Source organism: Labrus mixtus, chromosome 14 (genome assembly GCF_963584025.1).
Source record: "Labrus mixtus chromosome 14, fLabMix1.1, whole genome shotgun sequence".
Classification (NCBI taxonomy): domain Eukaryota; kingdom Metazoa; phylum Chordata; class Actinopteri; order Labriformes; family Labridae; genus Labrus; species Labrus mixtus.
Window position 1 is genome coordinate 6,630,859 of NC_083625.1, and position 25,128 is coordinate 6,655,986.

Sequence of the window (25,128 nt, forward strand, 5' to 3'; positions counted from 1 at the left end):
AGCAGTTGTTCTTACACAAAGGGAGACATGTGGACTTTGACTTGAGTTAATTTACAGGAAGTTTACGGGAAATTCTATTGAATTGGGGTAAAAAGTTTGTGTATGGACTCTGTTAATCTGAGTCATTTAAAGGGCCAGTCTTGTTTTCAGCTGAGCTATTCAGCAAAATGCCCACTGAGTAATAGCTGTCGTATGAATAAAGCTTTGAACGATTTGTAGAAAGGAAACCTGATGCAATCTAGATAAATGTAGTTGTAATGGAGACCAGATTGAGATAGTATAGAAGCTGGTGAAGATGGAGGGTCTCTCAGGAAATCGCTGACAGCTCTTCCTGTCGGTATTAATTGGTCCACCGAGGGCTTTGCGCATCATGAGAGAAATCCAAGGTGCTTCTCATGAAAGCACTGCTGCATTTCCATGAAGTCTCCACTATCAAGTACAATTCCCTTTGTCATTTTTAGGGGACACGGTGTTAATTACGCAGCAAAACACCTTCAAATCTCCACCAGGCTTTGAGAAGTCCAACGGCCATCGGACTCTCAAAACAAAATCTGGATCCGCTAAATTTAAAAAGTTCTGAGGATCAAAAGAAAAAACAACTTGATAACTAACAAGTGAGTGAGAAGAAAACTCTGCCAATTAGAATTGTGTGATTCATTGGAGATGTTTATTATCATTCCTAAGGCGAGACAAGGCTGTCCATCAGTTGGCATCCAAATCATTGTCTGAATATTGTGTATGAGCCGAGAAGTCAGAAAAGTCAACGCTGCATGCCAAGTGCACGTGTGGCACGTTAGTGAGGGTTTCACCATCATTTCATCATCATCTCTCTCAGAATTTATTGTCCTCAACTTTTGCCCCTCTTTGAACATACGATGAAAACACGGAATTCAGTTACGACTTGTGAATGGGAGCAATCTCAGAGGAGATTTTTGGGGGATGTTTTGGTGTGTGCGTTGAGCCTACAAATCACTCGCTCGTTTTGTTTCTGTGTTTGGCATGACAACAGATAATCAAGCCTCCAAAATGTGACAAGCGTAATATAATTTCCAATCGTTGAATGTTATCTAGGCTATTTGCATTCAGCCATGACAGAGGATCAGAAGCAGTCAGTCACAGGGTTGTGTTTATTTACTATTCCTCAAGGACTTCGTGGTAAATTAGAGGTGTTTGATGTAAAGGACTACAGCTCCTGTGTTGTTCTCCTTTGGGATGTCACAGCTTTTAGGAGATCTCACCTAACTCGCTCTGACTGACAGCGTGCAGGGCCAACGAGGGCTCAGGCCTGACATGAAATACACTTCACATCGTCAAAGTTTGGAAACAGAAAATGAGGTGTTCAATAAAAAAAACAAAAAAAAAGTCTTGGAGGAAAACCTCACATTCAGACTTTTAAATGATGTTTCTTTTAATGACTTTTTTAATAGTTTAAAACCAGCAGAAAGAAAACACTCAAATATTGATTGCTAAAATGATAATGGAGGTCAAGATATTTTCACCTGAAGTGACTGTTCGTGCATCACTTTAAAGTTTTAGCTCCTTAAATAAACGCCTCCCTCGTGGTCCGTCGGTGTCATTCACAGCACTCAGACTGTGTCAGGCCGCCCTGCAGACCCTTTTAGACCCCAGAGTCTGAACGTCTGTCACCTCTGAGTCTTACATGGACATTCATCCACCTTCTGTTTAACTCAACAGGCACTTTATTTCATTTCAATGCTGCCCTTTAAGTTTGAATTAATCAGCCTTCATGTGCAGAAATACTTCAATTCATTTTCATTCATCGGTTTATTTTCATGTCATATTTGATGTAGCTTTAGCTCTGAGTGACTTTAATATTCAATCATCGGTTGAACTAATTCCTTAATTACCAATCTCACAAGCAAATAGGAAAACAAACAGAGGCCAAAGGTCAAGGCCATGTTTACCCAGCGACTTTGTGTAAAGGCACACTCACAGCTTTGTGAAGCGGACCTCATCAAGGTGGAGGGATCAGAGAAAGAAGCAAGCGCCTTGACAGACTGAAACATGAAGCTTTATGTATACATGTTTTCATGTCACACAAATAATGAAAGCCACATAAATTACACTAAGACAGACTTGTATAAATCAGCCCACTTGAGGAGAAACAATTATTTCCTCTTATTTTTTTTTAAATATTGTTTTCAATCTTGTGTTCATAAGAGGCTTATAGTTCAGTTTTTGGAAGTCTCTGTCAATATAAAACACTTCACGATAAAAACTCATGAAGCCTAATTCACAGCTAGAACATGGTTAATAAGATACAAAATATATTGTTGACTTTCAGATTTAGATATAGAACTTTAGATCACTTGTATATTAAGCGTCTCCCATGAAAAACAATAAAAGCATCAGTGAAGACATAGGTCACAAACTGAGTGTGAGTGTGTAGGGATGGTTTAACAAAAGAGCCAGGATGAACTTTCATTTGGTGTCTCTTTTGGCACGCTGAGGCAAAGTGATACATCTTATCTCTGTTCAGATCCCATCCGTGTGCAAAGTGTTCGAATCTCCCCCCGCTTCCTTTTCACGGTGTAACTTTGGCTGCAGCCAACTTTGAAACAAACCAGATGAGTGAAATAAATACAGCTGCACCTGCATTTCAATCACCAGACATGTTTTCAAAAAAGAGTCAGACTTAGGGGCTTTATTCTGTGTGTGTGTGTGTGTGTGTGTGTGTGTGTGTGTGTGTGTGTGTGTGTGTGTGTGTGGGTGTGTGTGTGTGTGTGTTTATTAATGTGTGAGACACCTCAAAGGCATGCTAGAATACACAGAAGTGAAAATGCCTGTTTTTTTTTTTTTTTCTCTCAAAATTATTAAAAACTATTTTTTGAAACTGTTTTTTTACTCGAGTCTTTTTGAGCTTCGATCAGAAGAGTTTTAAAATTAAAATGTGATTGTAAAATCACACGAGAAAAAGGATTACCCTTGTTTCTATAAACTTAAAATAGTATGCTACACTGATGGATGTATCTCAAAAACAATACGGAGTTATATCGAATGGTATTATCGGATTCAAAACAACCTTACATTTGAACAGTGTTTAGTTTGATTCAATTTTATTTGTATATAACGTGTCTAATTAACGCTTAACTTGTTTTTTTCATATTTTTTGTGTGACTCTGACTTCTAAAAAAGGCTGATTAAGATGTGAAATTAAGACATTTTAATCTTGGTTTGTGTAGCCACGTGTATTTACAGATTCCACAGAAAAGTTTGTGTTTACCGCCAACAGAGAGAAAATCTGTGGCACCTTTTCTCTTCAGTTTTGTCACTTGAGAAAGTATTATCTAAAGTTCTTTAGATAGAATTAGGAGTGAACACAGTCATACCAAGTTTTCCCTCTGCAATGACACACTGAAAAAGACTTCCCTTTAATGGCTGCTATTAGTTCAGTAAAAAAGAATCATATCCCACACTCGGTCGTGGCGTTCACAATCTATATTTTGGTTGGCCTCATTAGGTCAGCGTGCTGCGCTTTACTTATTCTCCCCCTCCGGATATTTTTCACCCTTCATTGTTGTGCTGGGCGTGAAATCTGAAAAACATGTTTCTTTTTATTGTAACTTAATGAAGTTCATATATCGTATGTGTGCCATGTTTTGAATTGAACAACTGTCATCTTAGTTTGTCTTCAAAGAGCGTGAAGATGATTTGTTCAAAGCAGTAAACATAAAGAGAGGAACTTTCACTTGTGCATCAGATGCATTTAGTGAACGCTTCTTTCATCTTGTGTGTGTGTGTGTGTGTGTGTGTGTGTGTGTGTGTGTGTGTCTGTGTGTGTGTGTGTGTGTGTGTGTGTGTGTGGGGGCATGTTTGAGGCCGGGCAGCACACACTTCTCTTTAATCTCCTAAATTACTCTGAACTCACATGCGGATATGAAGACTTATAAATTACAAATATCTGCGCTGAGAGTGTATGAAGGGTTGTAAAAGTGGAAGTGTTTGACAGGCGATGGTATGAAGCCGCTCTCATGGCAGAGCGATATCTCTATTTCATCAGAATATTTGAGCTTGTTTTCAGACAAGGTTAATATCTCCCATTAATATTGACAAAACACATGTGAGACCAGTGCTAATTCGCAGCTCGACCATTTCATTTTGTGCTTTAAAGGCCTCGGGGAAAAAGGCCAGTGAGAGTAAAGCTCATTAATATTTCACCAACAATAAGACTGGGTGTCACTCCCGCTCATCACCGCGGTAATGAGCTCACACCGGCCTCTTAAAGATCTGTTTATTATTCAGACGGCTGCAGCAGAGACTTTAAAGATAGTGAGCGTGGCACCATGAGGGGAAATCTCTCCCAAGGTCAGAGACACACCAGTGACTGACTGCAATGAAAACCGCAGAGAGCTATAAGTAGGAGACTTTACCTGTAATGAACTGAATTGGACGTTCGTTTAAATAAACATCACTGAGCACAACATGTTTTTTCAAACTGTGGGGGGGGAAATTAAAAAATGAACCTGTCAGACGCTCACTCTAATCTGTTCTTGTCAGAGGCAACGTGTGTTTCCATGATTACCTGCATGTCTGTTCAATATTCCAGTGATCCCTGCGGTAAATTAATAACCTTCCCAGTCCTACATAATTATCTATCTGCACATGTACCTTTCTGTCACAACAGATACAGAGGGTGTGAGTACATATATGTCAGAGCAGGAATTTAAAGAACTTGTTTATGGTGACTTTTCCAGATGTTTTTTTTTAATTTTTTTTTTACATGATTTCAAATTTCTCAATGTTGAATCATGCATGTTAAGTTGCATGTAATTTCACTCCGTGTTGTGTTCTTTTTTTTTTTTGTTCCTTGTGGTCTCTACTAGTGCAGGGCGGGCCACATCATTAATTACATGGGGTATGATTTGTAATACTTCCCGTACACATAATCCGAGCTAATTAGCCAATTAGCTAATTCAACTAGCCGCCTATTCTTGTGTAAATAGAGACGGATCTGAAAGGAAACACCTATTGTGTGCCCTCGTTTTTTAAAGTGGATGTTGAGGGGTGAGTGAGATTATTTAAGGAGGGCTTTTAATTAGCAGCTTGTTTGCATGGAACCACTAATTAAAGAATTAAAGAATCAAGAAAAAGGGTCGTTGCTGAATGTTTTCGCTTTAGCCAATCAGTGAGTAACAAAGCAGCTCATCAGACAAACAAACCGACAAGATGCGTCATATGTTTTTATTCACTGTATGGTAGTTTGACAGTATCTTTTCCACTATAATTTATGCTCTCAGCTCGTCTTTTAACATCTCCGCGTTTAATACAGAAACATGAATGCTGCGTTATTCTTGTGAATAAAAAGCCCTTATAACAATATATCAAGTCATATTAACAGTTACATTGTACAATTCTGACAAAAGATTACAGGAAGTATTTGGCACCAATAATGTCACCGGATGATGAGTAGCTTTTTAAAATAGCTTAAAAATCTTTTTCTACTAAAATGTTTTTTTTTTTCTTCACTTTTTTTTAGTGTTTTGAAATACAAAGATATTATTTTTCATCTGAGAAAAAAAGAGAACAAACTCGAGGGAAGAATGAGAAATGTATCAAAAAAAGGCATCGGTTAGAGTGATAACACTGCATGCACAGACTGGCTTCATAGGTGTAAAATCGTCCTCTAGTTCCATCTGAATATAAAAAAATGTATATTTGAATGTTAACATAGACTTTGTTTACAGAATGTGTTTGATTATAAAACCATCGGCAGGTTGCTCAAACTTTTTTCCTTCTAATATTGTCTGCAAGATAAATATCGATCATATGTTCTTACAGATGTACCTCCATCCCTTTACCCTCATTTGCTCAAAGGCATCGGGCGTCTTGTGAAAGCTCTCATCTTTTCAAACGTTTGTCCGTTACTCGCCATCAGGCTTCAGCCCGAGGTTCGTCCAGGATCGGCTCAGGTGAGCCCACAGGTGCCTGGGTGCCTCTGCCGCCCACCCTCCCCCCCACATCTGTCACCCTCTGGTCCCTCAGCTCATGAACTGGGTGTAGCCCTCGGCTCCCGTTACTATGACATCCATCCAGATCCTCATGGCCTCCGGGGACGGGGCCACCATGTAGTAGAGGCGGTCGTGGGTTTTCACACAGAAGGTCAAAGACGGGTTTGGACTCTGGAGGATCACAGAGAGAGAGAAGGGGGACGTTTTTAAAGACCAGAGGACTGCAGGCTGCACCTGCTGCACCTTTTCCATCTGAGACCAAAGTCAGAACTACAGAACACAGAACAACATGTGACAACACTTAAAACTCTTCCATGTTTAAAAGTCAGTTTAAGTCGTTTAGTTAATTCTGTAACTCACCTGCATGTGAGCAAGTCATGATGACAAATCAACTAAAGTTAAGACAAACATATAAACTGAGTTCTTTATATAAAAATTAATATATTCATAGTATATTTGTAACAATGTGGAATCAAATTATATTTCTTTTGTAACACAAAGACACAAACAAGTGCAGAAACATTTGTATTTTGTTTAAGGTCTGTTGAAAACTGCTTCACATCTGACATTATTTCATTCAGTTTACAGACTGTACATTCATTCATTCATTCATTCATTCAACCTTTTAAATATACTCCAGAGATCATTGAAGGACAAACCTCATTCACGATGACATCGAGTCATTACAGAATCAGTTCAAAGACAGACAACAAATCATGAAAACAACCAGAAGACCGATGAATACATGACTGCTAATCTCAACAAACTGGGTGATTTCTAAGAAGCTAAGACAAATAAAAGGAACAACTAAACACCAGAGTGAAAGAAAAAGTCTAAATAATGAAGCCAGCTCAATAAATAAAACACACTTATGTCAAACAGTTACAAACAGGTCAAGAGGATTAAAATTAGGTTTATAAAATGCCCGAAAGGTCAAAGTTCATTTGTATCTTTTTTTAAGAGTCGATTGCAGAATAAGAAAAAAGCTGTTTTTCCCAGTTCTACATAGTGAAGACTTTAAAATTACTCTATATTATATTTATTAAAATACTTAATTTAACAGTTTATTTTTTAAAGTTTATGATGTGGATTAAGAGTCAGAGCAAATTCATGATGATGATGATGTGTGTCAGTACTAAATCAATATTTTAAAAACTCTTGGTGACATGAACATTTCCAATGAGGACGTAAGATTTATCTTAAGTGTTTGTAAAGAATAAAAACATGCAGAATCATCCACACAATATACGATAAATCAGATGAAGTTCTGGATGTAACAGAAGAGTGTTGTTTACCTTTGTGGCACTGCGCAGGTGATCGTAGTAAACCTCTTCAATGGCCTGAAAGTAAATGAGTCCTTTCAGTTTGGTCTCGTGCTTGTCTGAAAGAAAAAGAAGAAGAAATATTAAGACACGTTACATTAGCTCTCGCACTGATGCAAGACCTCTGTCAGCCCCAGCTCTACAATCAGCCGGTGATGTGGGGATACTTTGACATGTTTGTTTCAGTCAAATAACAAAAAGTCTCATTTCAGACGGATTAATGCGCTTACTGTTGGAGGCAGGAGAAATGTAGAGAAGAAGAAACGGTCAATGCACAACTCCTTCATGGCACCTTTTTTTACATTTTTTTTTTTTTTTATATTTTATATATTTGTAATTGCTTCTTATTTTTCATCTTAATTTAATTTGAATTATTTTTTGCTTTATTTCCTCTGCAAATTGTTTTGCACCAAAACACCAAGTCTAATTATTTATGTGTGTAAATGTAGTTGGCAATAAAAAAACGATTCTGATTCTGAAAGCCTTGAAGCTGTGGGTTATTTGTTTTATTTCACTTCTATTAAAACATAAAAAAATGACAAAAAGGGCAAAATATGAACTTAAACTGTGACGCACACTTTCCTTAAGAAGCACAAATTATCAGTTTAAATACATTTTTTTAAATAGTTAAAAAAAACTGAAATTTTGTAATAAATCAAGCAAATGTGACTTTGACATGTGGGAAAGGAACCACAGGTGGGATTCAACACCTGGGCCGCCCAGACTACAGCCTCCATACACTAACCACTGCTCCACCAGCCCCCCGATTCTTTTGATTCTTAACTTTTACACTATTCATGACTCATTTTGTCCTCTGATGGAAGTTTATGATTCACCATCACTCTTTTTAAAAACCTGCTCGAGCTCCTGATTTCAACTTCTAGACAAATGATTTGAAGTCTTTAGTGGAAAGAAACAACAACCTTACATCCTGTGTGTTTCTGAAAATATGCACATGTTAAAAATATATAGATGCGTTTGAATAAATGAGAATTATTTGGTGACAATGGGAAGAAATCTTTTTTTTTTTTTTTTTTTGTCTTTTCTTGGTTGTTAAGTTTTAATGGAATTATTCTGAAACTGATTAACACAAACTTGAATGTACAGAGAAACAAACCACTAAACAGCTGATGAGTACAAAAGGTCTGAGCTTCTTCTCCCATGAATAGGTATGAGCAGCAGAAGTTAATTACAGGAGAGAGTCTATTTCCAGCGATGCCTGCAGTCTTTAAATCCCATTAATCTGACTTGTTTTCTTCACTCGCACTTTCTGGATTTGTCTCCGTGTTTTTTTTTTTTTTTTAGACTTTTTTCCTGCCGGCTACTTTTTTTCTTCTTCTTCTTCTTCTTCTTCTTCTTTTGTAACTCTTAAAAAGAAAGTCCTTCTTATTTTTCTTTTGTTTGTCTCATTTGATCTTTCAGTACAACATTTCCCTTCAAGCAGGTCAGAGCTTCTGTCCAGTCCTTTCAGATTGTTGCTCTTTATTCACCGAGCGTCTTTAAAGTCAGAACTGAGGAGTTTGTGGTTTTGTTTCAGGAAAAACCTCTAGACGGATGAAGCTCCCAGGAGTCAGTCTTTACAGTTAAAGGTTCCTCCAGTTTTTTGATGAACTTTTGTCATATTTGTGAGGCAGGCTTTTTTAATATGAAGTCATTTTTCTTTGTGTAAAATCTGTTTTTCTGAGTGTCTGTATTCCACTCCTGTCCAAACAAACACTGGTCTTTCCGTCTCGTTCATTCACAACTGAAGCAGCCATACGGAATAAACATCCAGCAACAATTAAAGGCGATCTTTTCAAACCCGTCTGACACTTTCTCCTGCTCCCCCCCCCCCCCCCCCACTTCTCCAAAAGTCAAATCTGCTTAGTAATGAGATAAATGTTTTTGAAATGTGAGTTTCGTTTTATTAGTCACGAACAAGCCAGGAGCTAGCCTCCTCCCCAAGAAAAACACATCCAGAGAAAGTCTTGCATCTTATTTCATCACCATCATCACCATCATCTTCGTCAGGAGTAAGAGGGTGAAAAGGCTAGGCAAGTGAGAGGAGAGAGAGGGAGCAGAAAGGAGGAGAGGGGCAACCGTAATGAAAATATCCCTGCATCCTATTTTTTGAACTGGATTGTAAAAAAAAAAAAAACAATGTCGCCAAAAACACGCTCGTGAATTATTCAGAAAACTAACTGTGCTCATTTCAGATTCAGGGGACAGTCTGATATCCGGGAATCACAAACCCACTTCAGTTTTTGAACACACAAGAACAAGGAGAAAGATTCCACTTAGTGCAGCTTTAATGAGTGTTTGGATCCACGGGAACAAACGCTGGTTGGATCTGAACTCAGGTTTCATTGGGGGGGGGGAACCAACACAGCAAAGTGTAGAACTGCTGTCGGCTGAACTGAATAAGTCGGTCTGGGCGTTTTGTACCGCAAGACGATTTTACAGAAAGTTTACGAGTTTACAATAATATCACACGAGCTTCTTCTTCTGTTAACTAACTCTGCAAAGGACGGAAACTTCAACGGGCCGAAGCCGAGCAGAACTTAAACGCTAAATGATCCTTTTATATAAAGTAGAAGAAGTGATTTGACGGGATGCTGTCGGCTCCTCTTACTGTGAAGTCGTGTTGCCGCAGAGCGTATTAAGAAGTCTGAGAGAGAGGCTTTCACTTTAAGGCCTCAAAGGCACGAGGGAGGGAAGAAACTTGCAGAGGAAAGTGGTTCTTTTGTAGTTTTTTTTTTTGTTGCAAATTTGCAGACAAATAAATGGATTTTGATAAAAAAAAAAAAAAAAAAAGCCTGAACACATGGACATGGAGATGTTGTTTTTGGACAACTTACAAGAAGAAGGCGGTGCTGTCTCAACTACGGTGGCCCAGAATGGCTGCTTTTTAATGCTGGTACATGAAGTTCAGAGGTTATTTAATTTTGGTATCATCAGAAAACAGAAGGATGATTTTTTTTCTTAAGATAATAAGTAGTGTTGCAGTCAAGACCAAACTAACAGAGACAAAGACATACAGAGTCCAGAGTGCTCCAAGACCAAGACATTTAGGGATCGAGACCAAGACCATAAGAGAGAAATAGAAATTATATATAATCATTATCTTGTCTTTAGGGGGCATGTCACAACTAGACCACAACTCCAGGAAGGTTGCGCTCCTTACTACAAATGAATTGAAGTTATTTGTTCTTTTTGAAAGAGGAGTTTTTCCTTCTAATCACAGTGATGACGTTAGAAAGAAGCTCATCAGCGGTGGTCTTGACCGCTCTTGTTTTAAAGTCTGGAGTCCGCCAAGTCCGAGACTGAGTAAAAATGTTTGCGACAGTAGATTTGGCCCGGTGTGTTTTTCTCCTGAGAGCTGTAATCACTTTATTTTTTACTTCTTGAAACCGACATTTCAGCAAATGCTTGGTAAATCTTTTTTAAAGCGACACTTCTCTTTGCTCTACCTGTGAGTTCCTTAAGATATTTAAACAGGTGACAATTTTTCATTTTTCAATAACGGCTTAATGTTCCTTTGACTTCCTGCATTTGACACCGGGCCGTCTTTTTTTTCCCCTTTGAAATGTAGTTACCTATTTTGTCTCAGCAGATACTGAGATGATTCATGGACTATTATTGAGGTGACACGTTAATGAAATCCTCTTCCAGCTGAGAAGATAGTTGAGTTTAAAGCTTAGATTAATCATGGTACCAGATCAGGGGAAAAGGAATCCTTCAAAAACGTCCTTATACCAACTCTGAACAATTCCAGTACTTCTCCTGAGAGGAACTTACTCTTCATGCTCCCTGTATACATTATTCATTCACTTTGTTATAGTTCTGTTAAAGATATTGATCTGGGATTATACCATCGCCCTGACTCATGAATACTGAATCACTGGTGTGAATTATGGTTATTATAATTTTTAACAGATTTCCCTGCCAATCTGACTCACTCTCACTTCTTCATGACTCCTCGCTCAGTTTAGTGTTTATGACATCAAAGAGGGTAAGCTGAATGAGAGTTTGAAGTGAGAAGTTGACAGTGTGATAAAAGAAAAAGAAAGAGAAGAATCAAGTTCTGAAATAAATGCAATAATTTTCTTTTATGACGATTAATCGCATGCTGTTTTGGCCCTTCAGGCGCACCGTAGATAAGCCTCCGCAGTGTCTCCCAGTAGTCACAGTGATGTAAAAGAACGACACAGATGCATCTTTAAATGTCTCATTTCACTTAAAAAAAAAAAAAACCTTTCAGACAGTTCAGTAATATCCACCTCATGACATCAAATCATTAACCTTTGTTACCGTTCATTTGAGCGGATTTCTTTCAGTTTTTGATCCTTTTACCGTGGTCAAGTTATTTCTTAACTTTCAATCTAGCAGAAGGTCGTCACTTCATTTCAAAATAAAAGCGGGGTTGAATTTAAACAGCAAGTAAAGTACTCTCAGCTAAAGAAGTTAAAAAAATCAAAATAAAAGCCTATCAGTTTTTTGTTTTTTTATGTGAAAAACCCTGCACTTTACTTTTTTCAGATTTGATGACAGAAGTGTCATTATAGGATTATCTCACAATATATCAATTATCGCTGTATCATGATATTATCGTTATTGTGGATAATGTATCACAGGTGTTTTGTTTCTTGAGTTGCCTTGTGATTACGGTCCTTTGTGTCCGTGTGTGATTCATTTTCTCTGGATGTCAATAAGACTTCTTTATTAAACTAAAACATAACGTGTGACATTGTACCCATTGTTTTAAATGTCATCGTGTCCTCACCGACATAATAAGAGAAGTTCCTCTTGAGACGGTCAAAAACGAACCAGCGTTTCTTCCACGACTTGATCTTGCCGCCCATCTTCACCAGGTGACCCTTGCACATCTTCTCGTTGAGGATGACGAAGGGGCAGGTGTCTACGTTGTGACCCGACGACTCCACGTGGGAACGTAGGTCAAACTCCTCCTTCCGGTTTGGCAGATAGCGCGTCATTGGACGGGCCTGGGAAAAAACAAAAGTAAGATTTTTTTCCTGTAAGTCTCGTAATCAAGGCGTGACAGAAGATAAAGATAAAGTGGTAAAGTCACTTTACGCCATGCCCAGACTGGAAGGAAAGTGAGCTTTCTGACTCATTGTGGATGTCGTACTGAGAATTGTTTTAAATATAAAGCTATAAAAACCACAACACAGCAAGAAACTTCAGCTAGGTTATGGGTTAGCAACCTGTCGCTAACACTGCAGCTGCAAAGCCAACCTGGGGAGATGGGAAGCCACACTCTCAACTCTACTATCGATAACATATCTTTGAAAAAGTAAGAAAATAAAATTCAACGATCATGAGTAACACCTGTGGGAAGCTGAGCCACTTGCTATGCTACCCATGAAAGGAGCCTGAGCTGTGACATGAACTTCGTCATCACACAAACAATCATTGAAGCTTTTATAAAAAATAAAATATTGACAGCAGCAGGTCGGGAAGTGAAGAGCTTTTACAATAAGTTGATTGTCGTGTTTCAGCGTTTGATTATCAAAGGATATGTGTTTACTCACATCACTCGTACCATGGTGAACTAGTAATTACAGACACTTAGTCAAGATTAAAGCTTTTGTTATGTGTTCATTATATTTGAGTTCACCCTCCTCCATATTTCTCTCTGTTCTTCTTCTCAAATTCCCCACCCTCCTCCACGCTCTCTCCTCTTTCTCTCCCCTCCCTTACAATCTTTGATCCTCCCATACACCCATCCTCTCTTAAGTGTCTCGCCTCTCATCCTCTCCCCCAAGTCTACCGTCCCCTCCCTCCCTCCCTCCCTCCCTCCCTCCCTCTCTCTTCTTTCCCGCCGCCGCCCGTCTCCTCCCGCCGCTCCACTGACCTGGGAGAAGTGTTTCTCTCTCATCTTCACCTCCTCCTCCACCAGCCTCTGCCTGTGGGCCGTCTCATCCAGAAGCCTCCTCTCAGCCTCCTCTCGCCTCCTCCGCTCCTCCTCCAACATCTGCCGCCGAGCCTGCACCTCCCTCTCCTGGGAGCGTTGGGAGAGGAGACAGAGGAGCAGATGGGGAGAAGAGAAGAAAAAATAACAGGGAGGGGGGGGGGGGGGGGGGGGGGGGGACAATATGTAAATGGGAGGCAAATATTGCAATACAAAGTGAGTGAGTGTCAGAAGAGGCACGGGAGAATTCAAGTCCCAATCCAGGGTTTTGTAAAATAGATCCCCTTAGTGTGTATATAGAAGAGTACGCTTTGCTGATGTAAAATGATCCTTTGCAGCTTTCAGACACTTACATACAGGTCTGCTTTATTTCAACATGTGGAAATAATACAAAGGTAAATAAACTACTTATTACTTCATTTCACTTTTGCAATGCTGCGCTGTGTTTTTTTTTCTGTATTAAAAAAGACAGACCTGGGACTTCTGTGATATTTCAAAGTTATCGTTTGTAAACTCTCCCGGGACGAGCTGGGTTTGGTGATGATATGATGTCACCATTATACAAAATGTCCTAACCAAATTAAAGATTGGAAACCACCTTTGACTAAGAACATAAAAAATACGGTTATTCAATTGTTTTTTTTTTTAAACGTGTTTTTCTTTCTTTCTAAAGTTTCCTGCAGTAAACTTTAATTTAATGATTTTATGTCATGTGCATACATTTCCTCCATCATGATACGTACTGATATGTAATCTTCTTTTATCGATTTTGCACAACCTTAACTTCAGCAAACTAAACCAAACAAGTTTAACTCCTGGAAATAACCTTTATAATCCGTGTCTATATTTCCATAATTAAATTGTTGCAAAAAGCTGAACTCAGAGATTTAAAAGTGCTGTTCCCGTTCCTTCATCTTTTTATACAACTAGATAAAAAATAGTGTAAATACATTTTGTACAGCATTAGTTATTCCAGAGGTGATTCAATAACTTCAGGTCTAACAAATAAATCTAAAGCTGCATTTTAACTGCATTTGATTAAATATGATGCCAATAATTATTTTCTTTCAAACTGTTGTTATGGAAAAGCAAAAAAGACACTCACATCCCTCAGTAGGTGCTGGATCCAAAAACACAAATAGGCAAAGAAAAAAGACAAAATTCGCACACCAAGAAGCTCCCGTTTGAAGGGTTTATTGATCTTGACGTTTTGAGTCAACAAGTCGAAATGTCACTTTTTTTCTTTGTTTTTCATTCAAATTGTTTTTGCCATAATTTGTCAAAATTAGAAAAATCGAATTTCCCATGGCCAATGAAGATGTAAATACTTAAAAAAAAAGAAAAGACCAGCCATATATATATATTTTTTTTTGCAGTAAAGCAGTAAGTCTTCAATTTGAAAAGATGCAACTGTTAAATTTTGAATCTTATTGATTATCAAAAGAGGTGCAGATTTATTGTCCAGCAATTGACTAAATATAATAATGCAGCTCTATTAAAACCCAAACTGAATTTAAAGTCAAGAGAAGTGTAGAAAGTTATGGTGATTTAACTGTTTATAACTGATGTCTGTCTCTAGGTGAGGACGTATCATTAAAAAGGCTCAGTCGATTCTGAAGGAACAGAAACACACGCTGACATGCCGGACAAACAGGCGGAAAAACTGTAAATTCTTTCAACTGACTTACGGCTTTGAAAAACTTCAGATATGTATGAAATGATTCATTGTTATTGGCCGTTTTTTAAGATGCTCCAGGTAATTTTTTTCTTGTTATTTTCTTTTATTGTTTATGTGAAAGTTGGCTGCGTGTGAATGTCTGCATCCATGTAAGAAAGAGGTTTCCACGTCCACTCTCTGCCCAGTTTGGACACTCACTCTGTTCTCGATCAGCCGGGCTTTTTCCTGCTGCGCCTCCTTCAGCATTTTTTCCATCTCCTCTATCCTCTGGGCCTCCAGCCCACAGGCACTACAACACACAGAGGGAGAGGAGTGTGTGATGACAACAGTGCAAACATACATGCCTGGAAACCAAACACTGACAGCAGGAGGAGACGCAGACAAAACAAAAGATCCTCCGTGAGCAGCTCTAAACTGAAGCTTTGAACTAACTGAAAACTTAAAACAGTTGTCATGGCAACAGCCAGTGGTACGAGCAGTCCCGGGAGCAGACATGTAACAAAACAGCTTGTCACGGGAACAAAGCACAGTGACCCTTCTCCTTGGAGATGGGGCAGACTTGAGTGTTCCCATGGAAACAGAGCCAATTGCTCATTTCCCAGTCTCTCACCTTTCTGGGGTACAGGCGGAGTTGTTGCCGGTGGAGACGCTGGTCTCCATGCTGTCTGAGCTCTCCAGGCTCAGCGTGTCGTACGCCTGGTTTCCACTGGGTGGCGTCTGATGATGGAGGATGGAGTGATGGACTGTGGGAGACAGATCTGTGCAGGCAGAGACAGCTGTCATAGACTCACAGCGCCCTCTACTGACTGTTACAAGTCTTTGCTATCAGGCCATTTTAATCAGATAAAACAACGTAGATCTTACACACACCGGGCTGATCAGAAGGTTTATAATCCTGTTTTTTGCTTTTCAGAATCAGGTAATCCATTTGACATTGTCTTTACTTTTCAAAGACAAACTGCATTCGATTACAGATTTGATTACATGATCTGTACCAATGACACAGTTCTTTATTCCTTAGAACAACCAATTATCAAAATTCAATTCAATTGAACCACTGTGCACTTTTCACCTGATAGAGAGGTGAAAGCCTCCTTGTGCTATAAATATAAGAGACGACTGAAGGACTTACCTTTGTTCTGCAGGACAAACTGTCTCCTGGACTCCATGTCTAATGGGTTTGACATCTCTCTCAGCATCAACTGTAGCCCCTGAAAAGACACATTAAAAAGCATCTCTAATTTAAATACTTAAAAAAAAAAAAATGTTTTCATGTGTTGAACTGATTTGCTCACCTTGGCGGACGCATTTCTGTCATGAGCAGCAGCACCTGAGTGTGACAGAGCTGCAGCGCTGCATAATGCTGCCTGTCCAACCTCACCGTCCGATTTTGACTTTAATAGCTGAGAAAAAAAATAAAATAAAAAAAAGTGTGATTTTTTTTTTTTTTTTTTAATATGTTTGAGTGATAAAAAAAATTATGGTTTTTGCTCCAGAAGTTAAATCCTAACTTCTTCTGCTTTCTTTCCTAATCTGGTAGATTTTTTTCTATAAAACAAAACTGACTGATTTTTTAGATTTCATTTTTTTTTTTTTAACTTGCTGCACTTATCTTAACAGAGGTGAGAAGTAGCCTAGTGTATTAACTTAAGCACTGCAATTAGTACAATTTAGATCCACTTTACTAAAGTATACACAAGTAGTACATTTGTTCACGGATAAACATATTTGATAAATTTAGTTTTGTATTTTCTGCAGACTCAGATTAATAATAAAAACTATAATCAACATGCAGTATGATCTATTTATAATGTATTATAGGTTAGAATAAGACATTAGCCTTTATCAATCCACGGTTCTCAGCACAAGTTGTTCAAATGTAATGGACACTTTAAAGTTAATGGTTTACTTTAAATTCATTAACTTAAGTGAAAAACTGAGGGTGCAACTTTGAATTGTAACAGAATATTTCTGCTCTGTGATTTCAGCACTTTAACCTGAGTGAAGAGCTCAATAGTTCTCCCACCACCATATCTGGGCCACTTTGATTCGTAATACTCAAACACCAACTCTTTGAGCAAATTATTTGTAATGCAGTTGTCTTTCAATTTCTCCACAAGATAAGCTGTAGTATTTAGTTTTTCTCAACTTTTTACAAGTCAGCACACAGTGTTTTTACAGGACAACATGGCATCATACATAATTTTTTGATTGCATGATCAAATAACAAAATGAAGGTTTGTCTAATATCAGAATTTACAAATAAGAAGTACGTTCCCTGTAAAGCTATATGCATTATGACTTGGTGGCTGGTGCCAGTGCTTTAAATTATTCCCCTGACAAATGATTAGCTTCAGGACAAGTTCACATTCTTCCATGTCCTGCTTTTTCCACTAGAGGGCCATACAGTCTTGTGAAATATGTATAGTAAGGCACTAGAGAGCCCTCACTCAGGAGATTAGACAGTAGATTGAAAATGCATGTGACCTGCTGTTGGTGATCTTTATCAAGACGCTGAATTTAACACACTGTAAAACGAACGACCACGAGAACACTGAGCAGTGACAAGAAAGAGTGGAGAATGTACCTGCCCCTGTCTGCGTGTGGAAAAAGTCTTTGCAGGCAGTGGAGGAGGACATGACTGCTCCCCAGCAGACATGATCTCCTGGTACCAGCTCTCGAGGTTAAGTGGAGGCATTACATCCCTGCTCAGCTCAGGCTGGCTCTGAGGTGACGACAAGCAAACAGGCAAAGAGGAGCACAGGAGCAGCATCAGTGCCAAATGCATCAAAGCTGATAGAAAAGATAAACATGACAGAGTAGCAAGCTGTAGTGACGGCGTTACCAGAGCAATGTGGCCCACCAATCGGCAAAGAGGAAAAACAAACCTGTGCTGAGAGAAAAGCGGGAGGACCACATGCAGTTTGGTGGTATGAGAAGGAGGCGTGAGAGGAGGCATGTTGGAATGATGGAGTAGATGAGGAAGAGGGGGGATCAAGTCTCTGCATCCCAAAGATCTGGCTTAACTGGTTGACTGTGATGTACTCCTTCAAACGTACAACCAGTCAACACACAAACAGACAAGAAAGAGAAAAAAGGTGAAATAGAAAGTAAAAGAAGTTGCATTTATAGCTACAATATGTTGAGATATTGTCAAAGTGAAAGATTGAAGAAACACAACAGAGAGTAGGGTGTCTACCTCACATGGCAGAGTTGGAGCCACAGCGAGGGAAAGGCAATGGAGAGCAGCAGGGGAAGAAGAGTGAGGTTGCAGAGCAGCATTTCCGTACATCCTATAGATATCAGAGAGCCGGAGGTACTCCTGCACCAACAGCCATACACAGAGATAAGATGGCTAAAGAGTCACTGCTTCAAAAAAGTCCTGTACATAGCTTATACATGTAGACATCACCACTCACATGGCCTCTATTATTCATGAAACTTTGCAGTTCAATCATGCCAAATTCACCTTTCAGGTTTATTCTGTAGGCATTAACTTGCTTAAGAGACAATTTCCCTCACCGTATTTAGTCATTTTTCTCTGAGGGTGGTAAGCTGAAATGCTCTCATGTTGTCCTGCAGCTGCTGTGTGGTGTATAGATTAAACTAAGTTGCATATATGACAAATATAATTCTGCTGCTGCCTTTTCAAAAATGTTACCAGGGCGCAAAAACGATAGCAGAGGCTATCGAGGGTTTCAGGTAAGGCTTATCTCGATGGACAACAATCTCCTATCAAATAAAACTTCAAGTACAGAATCACTTAAAAACACCACTACTCTCTGTACTTACACTTTAAGGAGAAGGGAAGAAGCACATACTTTTTAATGCTACATAATAAAACATTCAAGTTTCAGAGGAAGGAAGCCACATGGTAACACCTCTGCTACCCTTGTTAGCAACTGGAAAGACAATGTTTAGTGAAAATCCACGAGAAATACTTTTAAGTTCAAACTATACATTTACAACTAACAGCTAACATTTAAGCTAACATTAAACCTTTTGATAGACTTTCAAGCTGCCTAGCTTACAATAATGACAGCTGTTTAGCAAAATCGTTAGCTAAATGCTGCTACATATTTGATAATTCATTTGAAACCTAAAGAAAACGGATAATTTCAAACATTGCTCCATTCCCTGGCTAATATTAATGTTTGATATTACAGAACACATTGCGGAAGGTCTGAATCATACACCTAGCTAACGCCAGTGTTAGCTATCTAATACTAACGTTAGCTGTTGATAATGAGTCATCAAGTTTGTAATAACCTCGAAATAAGAGCGATTTTCATCATAAAGTTTGCATGTCATCGATCCATGAACATGTGGAATCAAGCTGTTTTACATTTTATTAGCATTTGAGCTTCCCACCCTGAGGAAAGGAAAAGGCTGCTGAGTTAATTTAATGAATTACTGGTATGCCTACTAACATTTTAGAAAGTTATGACCTAGACAATGTAGAAGCCTTAAACAACTATTGAGAAAGGCAAAAATAGTAGGCTGCTATTTTTGCCTTTCTCAGTCATTAAAGGTGTTTTATTTTACGTAACAAGAATTTACCTCTTGCGGTCTAACAGGATATAATTCAGGGGAGGGGGTGTGAGAGGATGAGAAGGAGGCAGAGGAGGGACAGAGGGTATGAGGAGGACCGTCCGCATAAGCAAGGTCAGGCTCGCTGATGTGAAGAAATTCCTGTTTGAAAAGTTTATCTCAGTTTTAAAAAAAAGTAGTAAGTTTCCTTGAGCGTGATGTCATGTCTCGCAGGTTCCTGCTCACCTCCTTCATGCTGCTGTTGTGTTTTGGGAAGTTTCTCCCTCCTGTGATGGCGTGGTACCTCTTCTCTAGAGCACACAATCTGTCCTGCTCCTAGAAGGTAAAACCGCATAATCACAGTTAAAACTATTTTACACTGAGTCCCCCTGTTTTAGTCGTTAAAAAAGCTAAGTTTGTTAGCATTTAACGGCTAACCTTGTGTAACAGCTGCAGGGTCACTGTCCTGTCTTTAGCAATCCTCTCACAGTCTTGAGCTGCTTGCAAACCCAGCTGCTTCACCTGAGCGTCCAGAGCACCCATCTTCTCCTGCAAGTCAACAAGTCAAATTTTCTTGATGCCACACAGACTCACAATCACATTTTACCCATGATTCATGTGTTCTCTGTTTTACTTGTATCCCTACCTTCCTCTTGGCCACGCTGCAATGATACTCGGCTCTCTCCTGGAGAAGCTGCGAGCTCTGCGTGTCCTTCTTCTCCTCCAGACTGCTCTCTGCCTCCAGCTGACAGAACTCCAGCTCCTCAAACTGCTTGGTCCCAGACTCCAGAGCTTCAGCTCTCTACACATGGATGTACGAACAAGTTATTCACACTCTTGATTGACTTAGAATAAAGTAGGTATTAAAGTTTTCTTAAAGTGAACACTCTCTCATCAAAATACCAAAACCAACTATGCTCAAGTAGTACTTTATGAGTAACTCAATTTTTTTTACGTATTTCCCTGTGCAACATATTCCTTCCGTCTCAGGAACAAGGCCGCCCATAAGGGGGGAAAAGGGTAAAGCTTTCGGGGGCCCAGGCACATAGGGGTGCCTCAGCACTACTTATTAATTCAACAAAGAAACACATTTTATTCATTTTTTGCCAGTTTCAAAATGTATATCCCCTCTTTTTAAAATGGTGAGAACCCCTTTTTAGCAACATTAAAGTTGAGGGCGACACCATTGAAATTCCCTGTTAAGCCAGTAATGTCAGGCTTGTAATGTAAAGCTGTGCCAGGACCTGCACAAAGTCAGGGAAGCTAGAAAAGAAGGAGGCATTTGATCCTTAAACAAACTTGTTTGCAAATGTTTTTTTCAGTAGCCTAAGCTCTAAAAGCTGATCAAGAGCCAGGCAGAGGAGGCGAATGTTAGCTAGGAGGCTTGCGCGAACGCTACTAATCCAACACATGAGTAATGATATTATTTAATGACACCTGTGGAGGGCCCATTCACTTGGACTTTCAGGGGCCCAGCCATTTATTTGAATTTATTTAGTAGGATATCCCCTTGAGATGTACCATTTCTTTCTGAAGGGGGTGGGCCACCTCAGGAGTAGCTACTGATGCAGTAAATGCTAACATCTTTTAATTCACAGTTGAAAAAGTCCCCAACAAATAGTCCATCTGAGCCAGGCTGGAGTGGCCGTAAAGTATTTTCAGATGAATTTTAGGCATTGTTGGTTTTGGTGTTTTGATGGGATATGTTCACAATCAAAAAAAAACAGACAAAAACACAGGCCATAACCTTTAATATCCATAACGATGAATTTAAAACATCAAATCTGAGAGTAAATTCGTTGTAAATGCCATGCAAACTTTTAGGGCAAAGCTGTTAATGAGATTAATTTATACTTACTGCAGCAGTTAAACTTGTAAGCGTCCAGAAGGAGGAAACTGATTAAACAGCAATCTACAAAAAGCTACTGGAGCTTCAGAAGCGTTGCTTACTGTACAACAAACGGCGCTAAAGTAATAGAAGTTAAGATGAAGAAGAGCAAGAGCAGCAGCAGAGGGGAAATGCAAAGTCTGCAGATGTGCAAGTAACTCTAAGCGCTTGTAAATCGAGTCATTGTTATATCTGTGGCCTTCTGTGCAGGTCATACAGTACTGGGGTATCTGGTATATTATAACTCACTGTTGCCAGCCTGTGGGCTGCGTGAGAACACTGACCCTGCTGAGCTGCTCCTGTAACTGTTCCCTTAGAGACAAGGGGCACTTATCAAACTGCCTCTTCAGCTCATTGTACTCATTCCTCTGCTTTTCCAGGGCCTTCCGCTCAGCCGACACATTAGCCCTCCCCTAAAAACACACAGACACACATGTACGCACAGTTTTGTACGCATTCGCACACATACACACACACCAATGGAGGGAGAACAAAAAAAAAAAAAAAAATCACAGACAACTCAAAATCCATGCAGCCAAGCTTGAAAGTTATTACAAGGCAGTTAAAGAATTAGGTGATTAAAGCAGATGTAAGGTTGTCGTCAGGAGTGTTAGGGGTTACAATGCTTGAAATATTTGGTAAAATGGGACAAAATTATAAGTTATGTGTACGTCTGAATTGAACATTTTAGTGTTTGTCACATCCATCCAGCTTTAAGTCGTATACATTTCTTTAAACCCAAGAAGTTTTGGATGCTTGAGATAGAAGATAGTTTGGTTTAGGGCAGGCAGGAAGTAAAAAAGCAGTTCTATATTGATATATTTATCAAGACTGTTCATTCATGAAGGAGTGAGTTTTAACTTTTTCCAAACAGGTTTTACATTTACGTGCAACTGGAGCAAACCGGCAGCATATACTGCATCACATAGTTTTCTCCGGGCTGCCCACCTTGTCCTTCTCTTTCTGGGTGGCCTTGTCCAGTTGGCTGAGTTTGAGCTGCAGCTGTGAAATGATTTCGTTTTCAGCCTCCACCTGCTCCTGCTCTGCCCGGCGCTCTGCCTGCAGCAGGGCCTGCTCCATCTCCACCTGCAGACAAATGCAAGGTCAGAGTCTGCAAACGAGCAAACGAGCATGCACTGTCCAACTAGATAGATACTTAAAATAAAAATAAAAAGTTTCCACCTCCTGTTTGGTCTCTTGTAGCTGCTGCTCCAGTTCACTGACTCTCTGCTTCCAGTCATCGACCCGGGCAAGGACCCTGCTCCTCTCCTCCTCCAGGTAGATTTGCTCTTGCCCAACTAACAGCTCTTCACACTGAAGGACAGATTTAAATATAAATGTGCTTTACGATTTGAAAAAGAAAGACAATCCTACATTACGATGTCACACTTGTGTGCCTGCATGAGAGTGTTTATGACCTCTTGGTGTGTGCTCTCTGTGCTGCTGGACTCCTCTCTCTGGGTCTCTTCATCGTTCTCCGTCACCCTCTGGGCTCGGTCTAATCCCTGAAGAGACATACCGCGTCCTGTCTCCGAGCAGCTTCCTCCCAGAAGCCCACTCCTCACCACCTCAGCCAGCTCCACAGCACTGTCCTCATGGTTATACTCTGCACACAGATTCAGGATGGTCTCCAGTCTCTGTCGCTCCTATAGCAGAGATACAGAGGAGGTAAAGCATGCAGTCCTACGTTAAGGATCATATTGCAGATTAGCTTCACGTGTCCTTGGCTGACATTGTCCCATTTAGACACTGGCACGGGACAGGGCTGTAACCTGATAGCCGAAGAGAAGCTGATGTAGTTTGTCTCTCAGGAGGGGGCTCATAGTAAAAGCTGTCAGAGCTAGAGCTGTTTATGAAAACCTTTTAATAAGATATGGTTTGAATGTTGCTCTTTTACGAGATGTGTTTTTCCAATTATCATTCTTCATTGTGTTGTGTGTTTCTTTGATCAAATGCCACGTTGTGCCAGCTTGAAGCCAGACTGTTTCTGAAATTATTCTAGACAATGGGTCTTCTGCTTTAATCTGAAAAAAAAACAAAAAAACAGTGCAGAATGTGTGACAATGATTACAAATCTGGCCAGACGAGAAAGAATTGTGCCTTGTGATTTCTGCTGCAGTCTTATTCTTTCCGAAACCGTCCGCCCACTGCTGTCTGGTATTTGATTCACTCAGGCTGTTAAAATAACCACAACAACTCTGTCCTAAGCTTCGACTTAAACTGTAAAATGAATGACAGAGACAGGTTTAAATGCTGTTTGGCTTGTTCATTCCTTGTGAAAATCAGAAATAGCAATAAAAAAATAGACTATATTAAACTAAAGTTTAAACTTGTAAAATGTCAAGATTAAGCATCACCCTCCACGCCCACGTGGGGAGATTTTCGCTGCTTATAAAACAGGCTGAAATCAATTTTGATGCTTTTTTATGACCCACAAAAGCAAACGAGACCATCAGAAACAAGATTTATTATTTCTACTGTGAAACGCAGTTTAAAATGCCTGTAACTGCTGCCATTGTTTAAATGTTAGACAAGTGTATTGACAGTATGCTGAAGAAGCGGCATTTAATAAGTGATACATTTGCCTTTTTTTTAGCTGAAAATCCTATGTTGGCATGTATAGGACAAGATCAGAAAAATATGTACACTCTTTGTCCACACGGGGCGCCAAAATCAACACAAACAAAAAGTTCCTCACAGAGACTAAAATATTGCCAGACAAAATCTAAAGTGATGAAACTATATATTTAGAACAGTTTATGTTAAAAGCAGAAGTTCATAATTTTGAAAATTTGTGCTCCTGCTGATATTCTTTATTTTATTTTTATTTTTTTAAAGATTTATTTTTGGGCTTTTTGTGCCTTTAATGGATAGATAGGACAGTGGATAGAGTCGGAAATCAGGGAGAGAGAGGGAGTGGGGTGACGTGCGGGAGGGGGGCCACAGGTGGGAGGTGAACCCGGGCTGCCCGCTTGAGACGACAGCCTCCATGCATGGGGCGCGCGCACTAGCCACTGCGCCACCAGCGCCCCTCCTGCTGATATTTGAGTGAATATTGATACTACTCTCATACCTGTCACCTAAATGCAGGATATCCTGCTAGCTTAGCTTAGCACAAAACAGAGTGGGAAAACCTTTGTCATGCTCTTTGATAGGGTAAAATAACTGCCCCTAAGCATTTCAAAGGTCACTGATTAATATTGTGTATCATGTTATCTCTAACATATTTGTGTTTTCAGAATTCCTGAAGTATTTAACCTTGCTATAACTCAAATTGGATTATTTCCAGTGGGTCAAAATAATGTAACACTGTTAGAAACTCTTCTACTTTGTTAATAACAATTAAAAAGTTGTGCTAAACAAATCCCTATGGGAAAATCTCTCCAGCAGGACCTCATCAGAAATACAAATATTTGTACTATGTCGTCAGCAGTTTGGCCTCTTTCCAGGAGATCCAAAGCTAAATTTAACATTTCTATTATATCGCTTCCTCCCTACAGTAGCTTTGCCCTTTAGTTTGAGTGAGCGATAAGGGGCAGCGGGTTTTTAAAGTTTAGCTTTCTCCCTGTGTGTATGCTCGGTTCAATAATCTGAGATAACAAAAAAAAAAAAACACACATCAACAAGCATACCTCTGCCAACTGTGCCAAGAGAGCAGTGTGCCAAATGTAGGGCTCACTGAGAGGAAATCCTCCCTTTGTCTCTCTTCTATAGGTCTCCACTTCATCATTTTTATGTGATTCTTTTAAGGCTATTAAACATACAAATCGAGAAAATATTCTAGGACCCAAAATGTAGAAAATTACAACCCAGCTTGGTTATTAAATGTT

The 25,128-nt window shown here is 39.5% G+C and overlaps 1 protein-coding gene across 7 annotated transcripts in view; it reads right to left on the bottom strand.

Annotated features, from left to right (window-relative positions):
* Positions 1-5,188: 5,188 nt before the first annotated feature.
* phldb1a (pleckstrin homology-like domain, family B, member 1a) overlaps positions 5,189-25,128 on the bottom strand; it is a 32,655-nt gene continuing 12,715 nt past the window's right edge. Inside the window, exons 7-25 of one of the 7 annotated variants that reach the window (XM_061056539.1) lie at positions 22,717-22,944; positions 22,481-22,612; positions 22,247-22,384; positions 21,583-21,711; positions 20,057-20,212; positions 19,849-19,959; positions 19,657-19,746; positions 19,441-19,572; positions 18,080-18,202; positions 17,769-17,927; positions 17,468-17,605; positions 16,176-16,283; positions 16,013-16,091; positions 15,491-15,638; positions 15,079-15,169; positions 13,146-13,292; positions 12,054-12,273; positions 7,265-7,350; positions 5,189-6,140 (exon numbers count right to left, since the gene is read on the bottom strand). In XM_061056539.1, the coding sequence (XP_060912522.1) occupies positions 6,000-6,140; positions 7,265-7,350; positions 12,054-12,273; positions 13,146-13,292; positions 15,079-15,169; positions 15,491-15,638; positions 16,013-16,091; positions 16,176-16,283; positions 17,468-17,605; positions 17,769-17,927; positions 18,080-18,202; positions 19,441-19,572; positions 19,657-19,746; positions 19,849-19,959; positions 20,057-20,212; positions 21,583-21,711; positions 22,247-22,384; positions 22,481-22,612; positions 22,717-22,944 (2,556 nt within the window). In that variant the 3' untranslated portion in view covers positions 5,189-5,999. The remainder of the gene's footprint in view (positions 6,141-7,264; positions 7,351-12,053; positions 12,274-13,145; positions 13,293-15,078; positions 15,170-15,490; positions 15,639-16,012; positions 16,092-16,175; positions 16,284-17,467; positions 17,606-17,768; positions 17,928-18,079; positions 18,203-19,440; positions 19,573-19,656; positions 19,747-19,848; positions 19,960-20,056; positions 20,213-21,582; positions 21,712-22,246; positions 22,385-22,480; positions 22,613-22,716; positions 22,945-25,128) is intronic. The other 6 variants (XM_061056540.1, XM_061056541.1, XM_061056542.1 and 3 more) reach the window with 6 other exon arrangements.